This window comes from Pinus tabuliformis, chromosome 7 (genome assembly GCF_031772625.1).
Source record: "Pinus tabuliformis cultivar Carrire ecotype Pingquan chromosome 7, CPIR1, whole genome shotgun sequence".
Taxonomy (NCBI): Eukaryota; Viridiplantae; Streptophyta; class Pinopsida; order Pinales; family Pinaceae; genus Pinus; species Pinus tabuliformis.
This window is the reverse complement of record NC_142293.1, coordinates 1,186,428,468-1,186,441,618: the sequence shown is the minus strand read 5'-3', so window position 1 is coordinate 1,186,441,618 and position 13,151 is coordinate 1,186,428,468. Positions and strand designations below refer to the sequence as shown.

The 13,151-nt window shown below is 39.4% G+C and overlaps 1 protein-coding gene across 2 annotated transcripts in view; it reads right to left on the bottom strand.

Moving 5' to 3' along the window:
- LOC149251687 (glutathione gamma-glutamylcysteinyltransferase 1-like) overlaps positions 1-13,151 on the bottom strand; it is a 502,910-nt gene that overhangs the window by 346,073 nt on the left and 143,686 nt on the right. For both annotated transcript variants that reach the window (XM_089459523.1, XM_089459524.1), the window contains exon 3: positions 10,638-10,876. In XM_089459523.1, the coding sequence (XP_089315649.1) occupies positions 10,638-10,876 (239 nt within the window). The remainder of the gene's footprint in view (positions 1-10,637; positions 10,877-13,151) is intronic.

Genomic DNA, 13,151 nt, shown 5'->3' with positions numbered 1-13,151 from the left:
AAAATCCTCTACATCCTGTACTATATGTCGAAGTTTCTGGCTCGTTCTTCCACTGGTAGTGGGTAGATCTATCTTCTTCTCCTCTTCCTGAGACTCCACCTGTTGTGATACCTCTGGAATTTTGTCTTTAGGAGAAATACTGATGTTGGTTTCTGCTAGTCGAAGTAGCTGGACCAATGGATCATCCTTTGACTGCTCTTCGGAAGGAATTTCTCGAGATTTCCTGAAAGCTCTATCCTCCATGAACTTTACATCCCGTCTAACTACAATCTTCCTATTTCCCAGAAGATACTCTATATGCCTTAGCATTCTCGCTATATCCCACAAGATATCATTTTTCTACAGTTTCATCCAATTTCTTCCTTTTTTCTTCCGGTATATGGTAGTATGCCAAATCCCCAAATATCCTTAAATGACTCACCTCAGGCTTCTTACTAGTGAAGACACTCTCCGGAGTAATCTTACCTAATGCACTGTGAGGAGTCCTGTTCTAGACATATATTGTTGTGCTACATACTTCTACCCATAGAAATTTGGGCATACCTTGATCATACAACATCGCCCTTGATGCTTCAACAATAGTTTTGTTCTTCCTCTCTGCTACTCCATTTTGCTCCGGATAATAAGGAGTTGTCCATTCTCTTCTGATGCCTTCCCTTGCGTAGAAATCAATGAAGTCCTTGTCAATGTATTCTCCACCATTGTCTAAGCACAGCAGTTTTATCCTCTTTCCTGTCAAATTCTCAACTAGAGCTTTGAACTCTTTGAATAAACCAAAAACCTCATCCTTGGTTTTTAGAAAGTAGATCCAAATCTTTCTGGAATGGTCATCAATAAAGGTGACAAAGTATTCGGGACCACTAAGAACTTTTGTGGACATGGGTCAGCAAATATCTGAGTGTATCAATCCCAGAACACTCTTAGCCCTACTGTTACTTCTGGAATAAGCCGCTTTGGCGTACTTTCCTAGTGCGCACCCTCTGCATACATCGTCTCGTTTGGTACTCAACTCTGGAATGCCTGTGACGGTTCTTCCAAGAATTCTTAGAGCCCCATGGTGTAAGTGTCCCATCCCCTTGTGCCATAGTTCATTCAAATCTTTTTCCCCACTGTTGCCTATCAGTGCCATTAGAGATTCTAGTTGTAACTTATACAGCCTGTTACTTTTGACTCCAATTTGGGCCTTCTTTTTCCAACTCGGATGTTTGACATATACTTTCTTCCCAATGAAGAAAACATCATAGCCCTTGTTTTGTAACTGAGATATAGAGAGTAAGTTCATTCCCAATCCTAGCACATGCAGCACATTGGTTGCTCGAAGTCGATCCCCTGCTTCTGTTTGAAACACTACAGTACCTCTTCCTACGGGGGTACATTTCGACTTATTTCCCATGGTAATTTGGAAGTTCATTTGTTCTTCCTAATAGCTCGAAAAACATTCTCGTATTCTGGTCATGTGCGCAAAAGCTCCATTATCAATATCCCAAACTTTAGAGGAGGCAAAACTTGCTAAGCAAGTGACTTATTCTTCCAGTCTGGAAGCTAAGATAGAATAGTCGTGATCCATGTTCTTCGTGCTTTCCTCTTTCTCGAGAGAACTGTGTGAGTCCTTTTGAGTTGCTGCCCTGGCATCATGCTCCCGACTCATTGCAAATTCTCTAATCTTGTTGCCCGTTCTCTACTCTGATACCATGTGAAAATTTCTAACGCAAAATTCTACTCCAGTAACTGATTTATTTCTCCTACTTATTTTCCACAATAAGTTATTTACAAAAACCCTTCAGTAAACATTAAAATAAATTCTACTGCAGTTGTCACATAATAGCATAGAGAAAATAATAGTGATATACAAGCACAAGAATCAATCACATCAACACAGTTACTTTTGGACAATAGTCCCCGGAAAAACCCAATGTGGGAAAACCATGCAACAGATGAGGGTTTATTTATTATTCTTCAGCAACAATCTCTTTACAAGAAACGATTTTACAGAATATAGAGACACTTCTGAGAGAAACACCTGAGACAATTTTTCTCCACTCTCTGGAGAAATTCTGACACTCCGGCGACCCTCTAGCCTTCACCGCGTCACTTCTGCGTGAGGACTATGTCCCTTGCTATGTTGTCTCTCTGATCTTCCCTCTGTGTTGTCCCTCTGATGCTCTACGTCACCTCCTCCTTAGTCTTTGACTGATGTTGATGCCCTCCTCTTCCTTCACCCTGCAACTCTCTCTCTAAAATCGAACTCCTTCTCCTTGAGAATCGATTTCCCTCGGGTTACTGACTATTTGCTCGGTGTGTCTCCAAATGACTCTCAAGTCTTCTCTTATACTTTTCCTGTTGATGAATCAACGGCCGAGATTAAGTCTCTAATCAACAGCTAAGATTAGAACAGACTTGATCCTCGTCTCTTAGAAGCTTCTCACCCATATTTTATTAATACCCATTAATATTTGTATTTTCCTAAGTTTAGACTTAGGAACCCCATTAAAAAAGTTAATTATTTTAATAACTCATAATCCGGGTGGAATTTCTCCAAACGATTTCTAGGCCTTGGAGATCTCATGTATTCTAGAATCTAGCCCCTCCACAAAATTTTGGAGCTAGAGCACATCCGACGCTACACAAAATCAACAAGGAGAAGAGTCATCAAGGTGTTCCTGATCAGGTGAGGAACCTGCCAGATCAGGATGCTACTTGGGAAGAAGAGCAGTATTAGAACATCCAACTTTGCAGTTGCTTGGCGACAAGCAACATTTTGGCAGGGAGGATTGTGATATTCCCACTTAGCAAGTTTGTTAAGTGAAATATCAATTTTGACCAATTTTGTTAATTTTTGGATAGCAACTTAGGCGAAGTGGGTTGAGGGGCCCCACTTGCAATTTTGTGGTGAAAGAAGGCTCCAACATAGGAGAAGAAGAAAAAATCGATTTGATAGTGGATGGTGGGGGCCACCCCAAAGAGGAATACACTCCCCTTTGCTAGTACGCTTTCATGGAGGGAAAAGAGAAAGGGAAATCAATGGATGGGTCCCACATAAGGAAATTGGAGGCCCAATGACTAAAATAAGAGGAGCACTCATTTGGGCATCTTTGATTATTTGACATTTACACTTGACTAGCACGCTTGAGCTGAGAGCCAAGTCTGCATGTGTTGTTGAGCACACGATATTTTCAAGCGAGGATCTCATTGTACCTTCGGTGGACTTCAAGTGCCAGCCCAAAGAGATGACCTACATCACACTTGATTCAATCTGGGAGCTTTCTAAGCATATTCGTGGAGCTGGTTCAGCAGGTGGGATGCTGGAAGGATAATATGTAACCTTTGGAGGAGCTCATTGTGGAGGTGGGAATTTGTTGGGCTTTCAGGGATAGCTTAGAGCCATCATTTTCTGAAGATTTGGAGTGTTTCCAGGGCTCCTTTTGGTTAGTGTCTTTTGTGCCAAACAACCATCACCAGGGACTACATGGGCCTGCGTAGTGGTACCTTCGTGCCACACGTGGGTGCTTGGGAGGAGGAGGAATCAAGGGCTAAGGCATGTGGGATAATTCTGGGAGGGAATTTGCTAAGTATTGCATCCATTTTGTGGACCATCAACAGTGGTATTTTCGAGTGGGTCGATATACCCAGCAGCTAGAGGAGTGGGCAGAAATTGGGTTAAATTTTGGAGGTCAACATTTGGCCAAACCCTTTCTGGGTTTTGGTGGGTTATTGCTGGAGAGACCGAGGTTAATTTCCCGGAAATTTTTTAGCACTGAAGGAGGACCTAGCAGCCATTTCTTGCAGCTAACAATGTAGTTTTCTAGGGCCAGTGCAAAGCTTTTGTGGGGGACGGTTCCTAGTGGTTGAGTAGCTGATTTCATCACCTGGTTCTTGTTAGCTTGCCTTGGGCAAACCCAGGTGCATACATTTTGATCTCACATTGTACCCCTTGTTTAACATAATAAAATGGCTCAATTCTGTGCGGATTTTGGAGTTTTTTTAGGTGTCTAAGATTGTGTATAAATTTATGTGTTTTTGTTATGCATGCTTTGTTTATCATTGTTAATTTTCCTTAGGGATATTACAAAAACTGATGAAGATGTTAGATATTTTATCCAGATATTTGATAGGATTAGTTAAGGATATCCCTGATTGCCTCAAACCCACCGAAGCCCAAATCTTGGATAGCTTATCAAAGGTGTTGGAGGACATTTGACATATCAACTTAATACTCTTGTTGAAGCAAAGGAATGGTCATTGAAGGAAAGGGGATAAGAAACCTAATACTCTTGTTGAAACAAAGGAAATGGTCATTGAAGTTGAACAAAATCTAAATGTTGCTCATGTTGAGATGTTCAATTTCCCTAGGGCAAAGGTTGAAACCAGAAAGGGCAAGCATAAGAATCAGGTTGAGGAAACCCTAGTCATTTCCCTTAAGAAACTTAACAAATTGTCTGAGGATATGAATGCTAGGGATAGGTTGTATATGAACAAATTCACTGCTCTTGAAAAGGGGCAAAAATCCACCTTTACTCCAAAGGAGAAACCCTTTGTCGAGAAACATAATAAGGCAAGCAGGGTCCACCCAATGTCCCCAAATTCCGAGGATGATCAAAGTGATAGTGCTAGTGAAGAAAGTGAAGATGAGGAGGGTGGTGAGCAAATGAATGTGGTTGGTGAATCCCAAGCCTTCAACATAATGTTAGGTGGTACATATATGCATCCTCAAATTAGTGAAGTCAAGCTTAAAGACAAAAAATTTGAGCCTATATTGAATGTCGACAATAGTGAAAGATTCAAAGGGTTACAATATTCTAGGAAAAATGACAAACAACCTTCCTCGAGCTCTAACACATTAAAGGGAAAGGATCTTCCTCCTAAGTCTTGGAAATGTAACTAGTTTTGATCTTCATAATTGTCATTGTACTCATTTCAATATGTATCTTATGTAACAAGAAAAGAAAAAGTTATTATCTTAAAGCATGGGTTTCATGCTCTTTATTGATGGTCTTCTAAGTAAAATCATGTTCTTCATCCTTCTAGGGTTTGTTAGGTCATAGGATTTATTGTCATAAGTCATGAGAGTCAACATCATGATGATAAGACCCTTCTGGGGAAAACTATATATTCAAAAAGAATTTATTTTGAGTCTAGATAGTCCTGGAAACCTCCAAAGTACAAGTCAGCCCTGGCAGCTACAAGTCAGCCTAAAGAAGGGAATTTGACCCCTTGGAATGGTCATAAAAAGAAACAGATTCGACCTCATTTGGCACACACTCACTCACAAGTTCCATCTCAAGAAAAGAAGTTTGATCTATAGCTGTGAAGCAAGAAAAAAACAAGAGTGAAGGTCTAGGAGAGAAAGGAAGAAAAATTGTTTTGGGGCTCTATCTCTCTCGCACGTGTGAAATCTAGGGTTTCTACAACATCAAGGAAGGTCAAAATTGTAGATCCAAATTCGTTGAGATAAAGTGGGAAAGAGGAAGATTAACTTACCTAAAAAACAAGTACATTGCTAGCGATCTGATGCCAAGACAGAGAATGATGAACACCAATGATGGAGGCCAAAACCGAAGGTTGCACCGTGTAGACTCATAAAGACAACTAAGAGTGGAGAGTGCAGAGTGTTGTACCAAAGGAGCCATAGGCCATCAAAGCCAGAGCTAGAAGGTGGATGAATGCAATGATGTCCATGCAATCACTGAAAACCTGAAACAACCCCCAGCGGCTTCTAGAAATGTCCATCTGCAACAATGAATTCATGTGTTTGCATTATATCGGCAAACTTGAGAGGCGTGAAGGCGACACATCAAGCCCACCGAAGGGAGGTGTTGACATCCATGCCCTCATGCCTTGGTGACATGTCACTTCTCACCTGATGTTGGGAATCTACTTTTACATGTTTAACATAAATTTAATTCTCCAATTTGTTGGCAACATTATTTTTATTAAATGCTTAGGTGAGATAGTTAAGCATAATGTTCTTTGAATATTACTACAATTTATATGCTTGTTGTTCACTTATTTCAGAAGTGAATTTTATGAGTTTTCCTATAGCTGAGATGTGTTCCTAAATGCTAGTTTCTACTTTTTAATCATTCTTATTTATTTGCAAAAACTTAATTTATTCATATCAACAATAAATATTAAATAGACAGAAATTTAAAGTGTTTATCTTTATTTCAAAGTCCTTTTCATGCACTTTAATTTCTAGTTTATGTATCTTTGAGCATTTTATTTTACAATGCAAGTTATGATGGATTTCATGATAATGAATATTTTCTTGGGCAAGACTATTAGTCAATTTTAGGTTGGAAAATATGTTACAATGTCTCTAAATATGTAATATTCCTAGTGGAAATTTACAATGATAAACAAAGAAAACATAGCAAAAACACACAAAAATTTACAGCACATTAAACACCCAGAAATCTCCATAAATTGTGCTGAGCTGAGCCATTTTATTGATATAATTGTTGGGTACAAAGGTAAGATCAGAAAGCATGCACCTGGGCTTGCCCAAGGCAAGCTAACAATGTCCAGGTGATGAAATCAGCTGCTCTAACATGCAATGTGGTTGTCCCCAACAATCTTTGCATTGTCCCAGTGAAAACTGCACTGCTGGTTGCAAACAATGGCTGCTAGGGCCTCCTCCGGTGCTCAGAAAATTCCGGGAAATTAACCCCAGGCTCTCCACCAATAACCCACAAAAACCCATGAAGGAATTGGCCAAATGTTGACCTTGGAATTTCAGCCCAATTTCCCCTAGCTCCTCCAACTATTGGGTATTTCGACCCACCTGTAAATAAGGTTGCCAAATGCTCCCAAAATGGCTGAGAAACTCAGCAAAACTCCCTTCTGGGCTGCTCCCACAATCTCAGCCCCAAAATCGACCTCCTCTAAGTGTCCCACGTGTGGCAAGGAAAGGGACTGCACAGGCCTACGCTGTCTCTGCTGAAGCTGCTCCAAGAACACACTGAAATGCCCCTGGATCGATATGAAACTGAATGGAATTCCCTCCTAGGGCTAGCACTCAAAGTCCATTGAAGCAAGGGGTGAGATTCTCACCTGAAAATCTCTTGTGCTCAACAGCACATGCAGACTTGGCCTCCAACTCAAGCGTGCTAGTCAAGGTAAATGCTCAAATGATCAAGAATGCCAAAAATGAATGTCTTCCTCCTCTTTTGTCAAAGTGCCTCCCAATTGCCCATGTGGGCCCAGCCATCGAACTTCCCATCATTTTCCCTCCAAGGAGTGTGTATTTCCTAGGGGGGTCATATTTCTCCATGGGTGGTCCCCACCTTCCACCAGCACTTCGATTTTCTTCCCTTTCTCTAATGTTTGGGCCTTCCCTTAGCTTCAAAATTAAAGTGGGGCCCCATAACCCACTTTTCCTAAGTACAAATGCAAAATAAGACAAAATGGGCAAAATTGATATTTCCCCTTAGCAATATTGCTAAGTGGGAATATCACAAAATAACAACAAAATAGGTCATTAGACATTTACAAATTGTGGTTCGGGAAGCTTACAAGCAGGGATACTTGAGACTTCAAGAGGCTACTCATTGAGCTTAATGCTCACCTTGTTGGAGGTCCAAGTAAGCCTTGTTGAATACCCATTCGAGCAGTATTGCATTAGACAAACCTGAACATGAACATCACTTCCACGTACCTTGAGTATAGAGAAAGTCCCCCTAGGTATCTTGATAACATCCTATCAGTCATTGAATCGTTACAGTTCACCGAAAACAACATTTAGAAAGATCACCCTCTCATATTGGACCCTGTCGGTATATTTGAGGGCTATAACACCACACACAACTTTTGACTAAAAACGATTTTCTCTTTTCTTTTATGTCTTGCCCAAGACATCTTGTATTTCACAAACACTTGCATATAAATGATCTTGAGCATAATGCTTAAAAGTTAAATCTCTAATCATATATGATTGCTCGTGCAAAATAAACACTCAAAAAAGTCCACCATTTGAGGCATTCTATTCAATAAATCTTATGATTAACTCCATTTACATAATCAAATCCTAGCCACCTTCACTCATTTGGACTAAAATGATAGGCTTAGGATTTAGTCTAGGGAATCCCTTCTTAGGTAGGAACCCATCTTTTGAGACCTAGAAGTCAAGGGAAAAGTTGCCAAGGTGACAATGGATAGTTTTCCTATTACTTTCCTTAGGTTATTTCCTTGGTGAGGTTTGGACTTTCCCCCTAGGGAGAATCGAAGAGATAACGGTACCCAATGGGATTTGATCCCTTGACCTCACAAGATTAATTTCCAGCAAGCTAGAAATTGCATTTTGTTGCTGGTAATAGAATTTGGAGTGATCCTTTAAAATCTATCTAACATCTCCTAGCCTTCCAACCCCTAGCTATTTGATCTAGAGCGCTAAGGCATTGTTTGAATAGAGCCATTTTCAAGGGAATTTTCTGCTGTTCCTAAGTTTTTCTGCAAATTTTACAGTTTGCAGTAACAAGAAAGCATGCAAAATAATAAAGAAGCCCCTTAACCAAAGATCCAACCACAAAAATAAATATAGTTTTGGTTATTATATTTCAATTTTCTAGTACACTCATTTTGACTAGTTACATTGATATATTTCTTAAATTTGAGTGTCACATCTTGTTGGTTCTAAGTATTTTCTGTAGATTTTCCACAGTAAACCAATGGGACGGCAAACAATTAAATCATCCACTTCATCTGTAGACCCCATTCAAGGCACTGACCTTTTTCTGGTTGGGTGAAGTATTCAAAGGGAATCCTCCCATGGCCTTTAAGCAGATAGTTTGGGTTAAAGAGTGGGGATTTGGGCCAAGGTGACAGTGGACCCTCATCCAATGTGTGCCAACCATAGCAGGTTGCCAGGACCTTAGCAGCCCTGCTAAATTGATCAGTAACAAGACCATGCTTTCTTTTCATAAGGATGTAAAATATGCAAAGGGATATATTAGGCCAACTATTCAATCAGAATTAGGTGAATGGAAAGAGAACATTTCCTGCTAACAAAAGCATATCAATCTAACATAGAATAATTGATTACAATTACTCTGTTACAAGAGTTCTTATGGTGGTAGAAAGAAATAAGAAATAGAAAAAAAAGTAAAGAAAATATCACAAACTAATGGGAACTAGTGGGAGAGTTATTGCCATCAACTAGGAAGAACAAGATAGAATAGCATGGGATGAAATTTATATTCCTACTGAAACTTCTGTTTTGAATTAAAGCAATACAGCATGGCCATAGATTTTACCATATATAAAGGAAAAGACTGGCATAAACCAATATGCAGGCATAAGACCAACTTAATAATAATTCAAATTTTTTTAAATTTTAGGGGAAAAAGAGCACAAATAGAAATTCATCTGAGAGTTCAGCAGCGATAATTTGAATTCTAACTTCAAACCATTAATTATACATATAATAATCAGTACAAAAGCATGCAAAAGCATAATTTCTGAGCACAATAAAGCCCAAGTTCATGTCCAGGGCCAATGTAAAGTGCACATAAAACAAACCTGCTTTGATGGAGCTCTATCATATGACTCAATCACGTGACATCCTTCAGAAGAAGCGCACTTTGCTAATCATGGTAAGTTAATGTTGTGATAGTAGTCATCTATCCATATTAATGAATTTTATTTTCATTTACCAAGAAAAAACGTGATCTTCATGCTCTTGAAATCAATTTCAACTCCTGACGTTTTGCAAAGATCTCATATGGTCAAATACACATCAATTTATGATGATTTGAAAACTGACTTCATGTGATGAAAATTTGAAATGAAACCACCATCTCAAGAGGAAATGTTTTTCTTTCACAAGGATATAACGTACACAAAGGGGTATATCTGGCTAACTATTCGATCAGGATTCAGACAGATGGAAAGAGAACATTTCCTGCTAACAGAAACATATCAATCTCACATAGAATAATCAATTACTCTGTTACAAGAATTTTTATGGTTGTAGAATGAAATAAGAAAGCAAACATCACAAACTAAATGGAAACTAGTGAGTCACAAGATTGAAGAAAGTACATGTAACTACGGACTCCAGAGTGTCAATGCCATCAAACTATGAAGAAGAAGATAATAGGAGGGGGTGAAATTTTTCTTTCAACTGAAACTTCTGTTTTGAACTATACCAGTACAGCAGTGCCATGGTAAATATCATATACAAAGGAAAACGCTGATGTAAACCAGTATGCAGACATAAACCAATGTAATAAAAATTCAAATTTGTATTAGATCTTATGGGAGAAAACACAGCTAGAAAATTTATCCAAAGATATTTTAACCATGTTAACTCTCTAAATATACTTGTAATATATGACTCTAATAAATTGTCATTGCAGCTAAGGTGTCACATGTATGTGTCGGAGATCACTTTGTAAAAGGGAGGTTCAGAATCAAAGAATACAAGGTTACAGAAAAATACACTCTAATAGAAATGAATTATAAAATTAAACCATTTATTTCGTAATGTGGGGTAGCCGTTGGCAGTCATAATTTGAATTCTAACCTAAAATCATTAATTATATATAAATTCAGAACAAAAGCATGCAAGAGTATATAGTATTTGAGCACAATGAACCACAAGTTCGTCAGCTGGGCAAATGTAAAGTGCACACAAAACAAACCTGCTTTAGTGGAGCTCTATGATATGATGTAATCACATGGCAATCTTCAGAAGAAGCACACTTTGCTACAAATCTCCGGAATTCATCAATAGAACTTTGATTAGAGCGGAAAGCTTCAACCTTAGCTCCAGAACAATTAGCTAGGCATGCCACTTTCCCAAATGTGATGCCATCAACTTTCACCTTTTCTAAAGGTTCACAACAGTCCAGCATCGATTCATCAAACCAGCGCCAAGGCCCTGAAAAAACATTCAAAAATATTCAATCAACAAGAATTAACTTATTGGAGTTACAATGCAATGAAGCATAGTTAGTGACTGTTGTGAGGCTCCCGTGGTTGAGTAAAGTGCAGCATAGTTTCATCTAACAGTAATATGACAATAGAAAAAGTTGAGCACAAATCATCAAATAGAATAAGTGCTAGCTTTAAAGATATTGAAGTTTAGAAATGATGTGACCCCTATAGTGTTCGATCCCGTTGAGATACAGGGTTATTTTTTGCAATCACATATCACTTAATGGTTAACAGATTACTTAAACCCATCTTAATACTGGCAGAAATTACAAGGTTTTGTCTTAAATCTTTAGGACTTAGTGCCAGCGCTTTATGGTTCTATGCATGACTGTTGCATGTAATTCACTTTTCAGTTTTGTTCTTGATCTGATTGCAGAAAAAAAAGATTTGGCTCTATCAGTGTCTGACATATACAACAATTTGTGACAGTTCGCAATGAATTTACTTACATATTTGTTGACTAACAGTATTTTTGTTTGGTTGAAGATTGTGATATCCCCAACTAAATAATTTTGCTACATATACTTCCATTTTTGTATTTTTTACACTAGGAGAGGATTTTGATGATTGGGGGCTTAGGAAAAGTGGTGAGAGTAGACCAGTGTTGCAGGAACCGTCCCCCCCCCCCAAGGATCTGGAGGCAGAACCGCATCCCGTATGGATCCGCCACTGATCCTTCGCCGGAACCAAGGATCCGAAAATCGGATCCGCAGTTCTGCCTTTTTTTGGTGATTCCTGGAAAATTGGATCCGCAGGGGCCTGATCTGCGGTTCCTGCTGCCCGATCCACAGATCTGGAAAGGATCGGGTGTGGATTTGTGGAGGTTCAGGCGTGTATCCACAGCAAATCGCGAACATATCCGAGAGAAGGTGGACGGTTCACACTGTTCCGCGAGGCTTTTTTTGTTTTTTTTTCGAAATTTCTGTAATATCCCTAAGAAAATTAGCAGTAAATATGCAAAGCAAAATAGGCAAACACATCATGAAATTAAAACAAACCATCAGACCACGAAATTGGCATCCAAACTTCATTGTCTACTCATTTTATTAAATGGAAGAGGTGTACAACAAGGTATCCAAACTGCATTGTCTACTCATTTTATTAAATGGAAGAGGTGTACAACAAGGTGCTGGAATGTGTGCACCTGGGCTTGGCAAGCTAGCCTAGCAAAAGCCCAAAATGAACAAAGGAACACTCTCCTCCAAGTTGTTGGTAATTCAGCCCATGAGCTGTGTTGTGAATACCTAGAAAGTTGTTGCTACCTGAAATGATCTGTTGTTAGAGCCTTCCCCACTGCTTAGAAAATTTTGGGAAATTAACCCCAGCCTCTACTCAAGAAACCCATAATAACCCAAGAAGGGTTTGGCCAAAGCTTGACCGCGGAATTTCGACCCTCTTGGGCTTGGCTGGCTCTCCTACTGGGTAAATCGACCCACCTGAGAAATTTGTTGTTGAATGCTCTCAAAATGCCTGCAATCCCTGTTAGAAGGCTTCCCAAGCCTTCCCACTGAATTTCCTTCTCAAACTCCCCTATCTCCACAACTTCCTGGAGTGTCTCTATGTTCATTTGGGGTAGCATCAGATGTGCTCTAAGCCTCAAATTTTGCAAGGAGGCTTGAGCACATGCATTCCAAAGAACCCAGAAACCGTTTTGGGAAATTCCACCCAGAGACTATTTTATTAAAATAATTAATATTTTTAATGGAGTTCCTAAGTCTAAACTTAGGAAAATTAAAATATTAATGGGTATTAATCTAATTGTGAGTGAAACTTCTAGAAGAAAGACGGAGATCAAGTCAAAACGATATGAGCCTTTGATTAAGAGTTAATCTGGGTTGTTGGTTGTCCAATAGGAAGATATAAGAAGGGGCCTAAGGGTCATTTGGAAAATACACCAAAGGCAGATACTCAGTTACCCAAGTAAGATCGATTTTCTCACTGGTCGAAGTTCGGCAAGAAAAAATCGATTTAGAGGGAGAGTTGCAAATGAGACAAAGAGAGAGGGCATCAACACATTCAAAGAGTGCAAGGCAGCAAGATGCAGACCAAGAACAGCGTGACGCAGAAAGAGGCGGCGTAGAGGCAGTTTGACGCAGAGCCTGCTTGGGCAGCTTGACGCTGAGCCTGGGAGAGCAGTTTGACGCAAAGAGGACCAAAAGAATTCTAAGGAAGAAGAAGTGTTTCATCTGGGGTAGTACTCGGTCAAGAAGTGTCTGTAA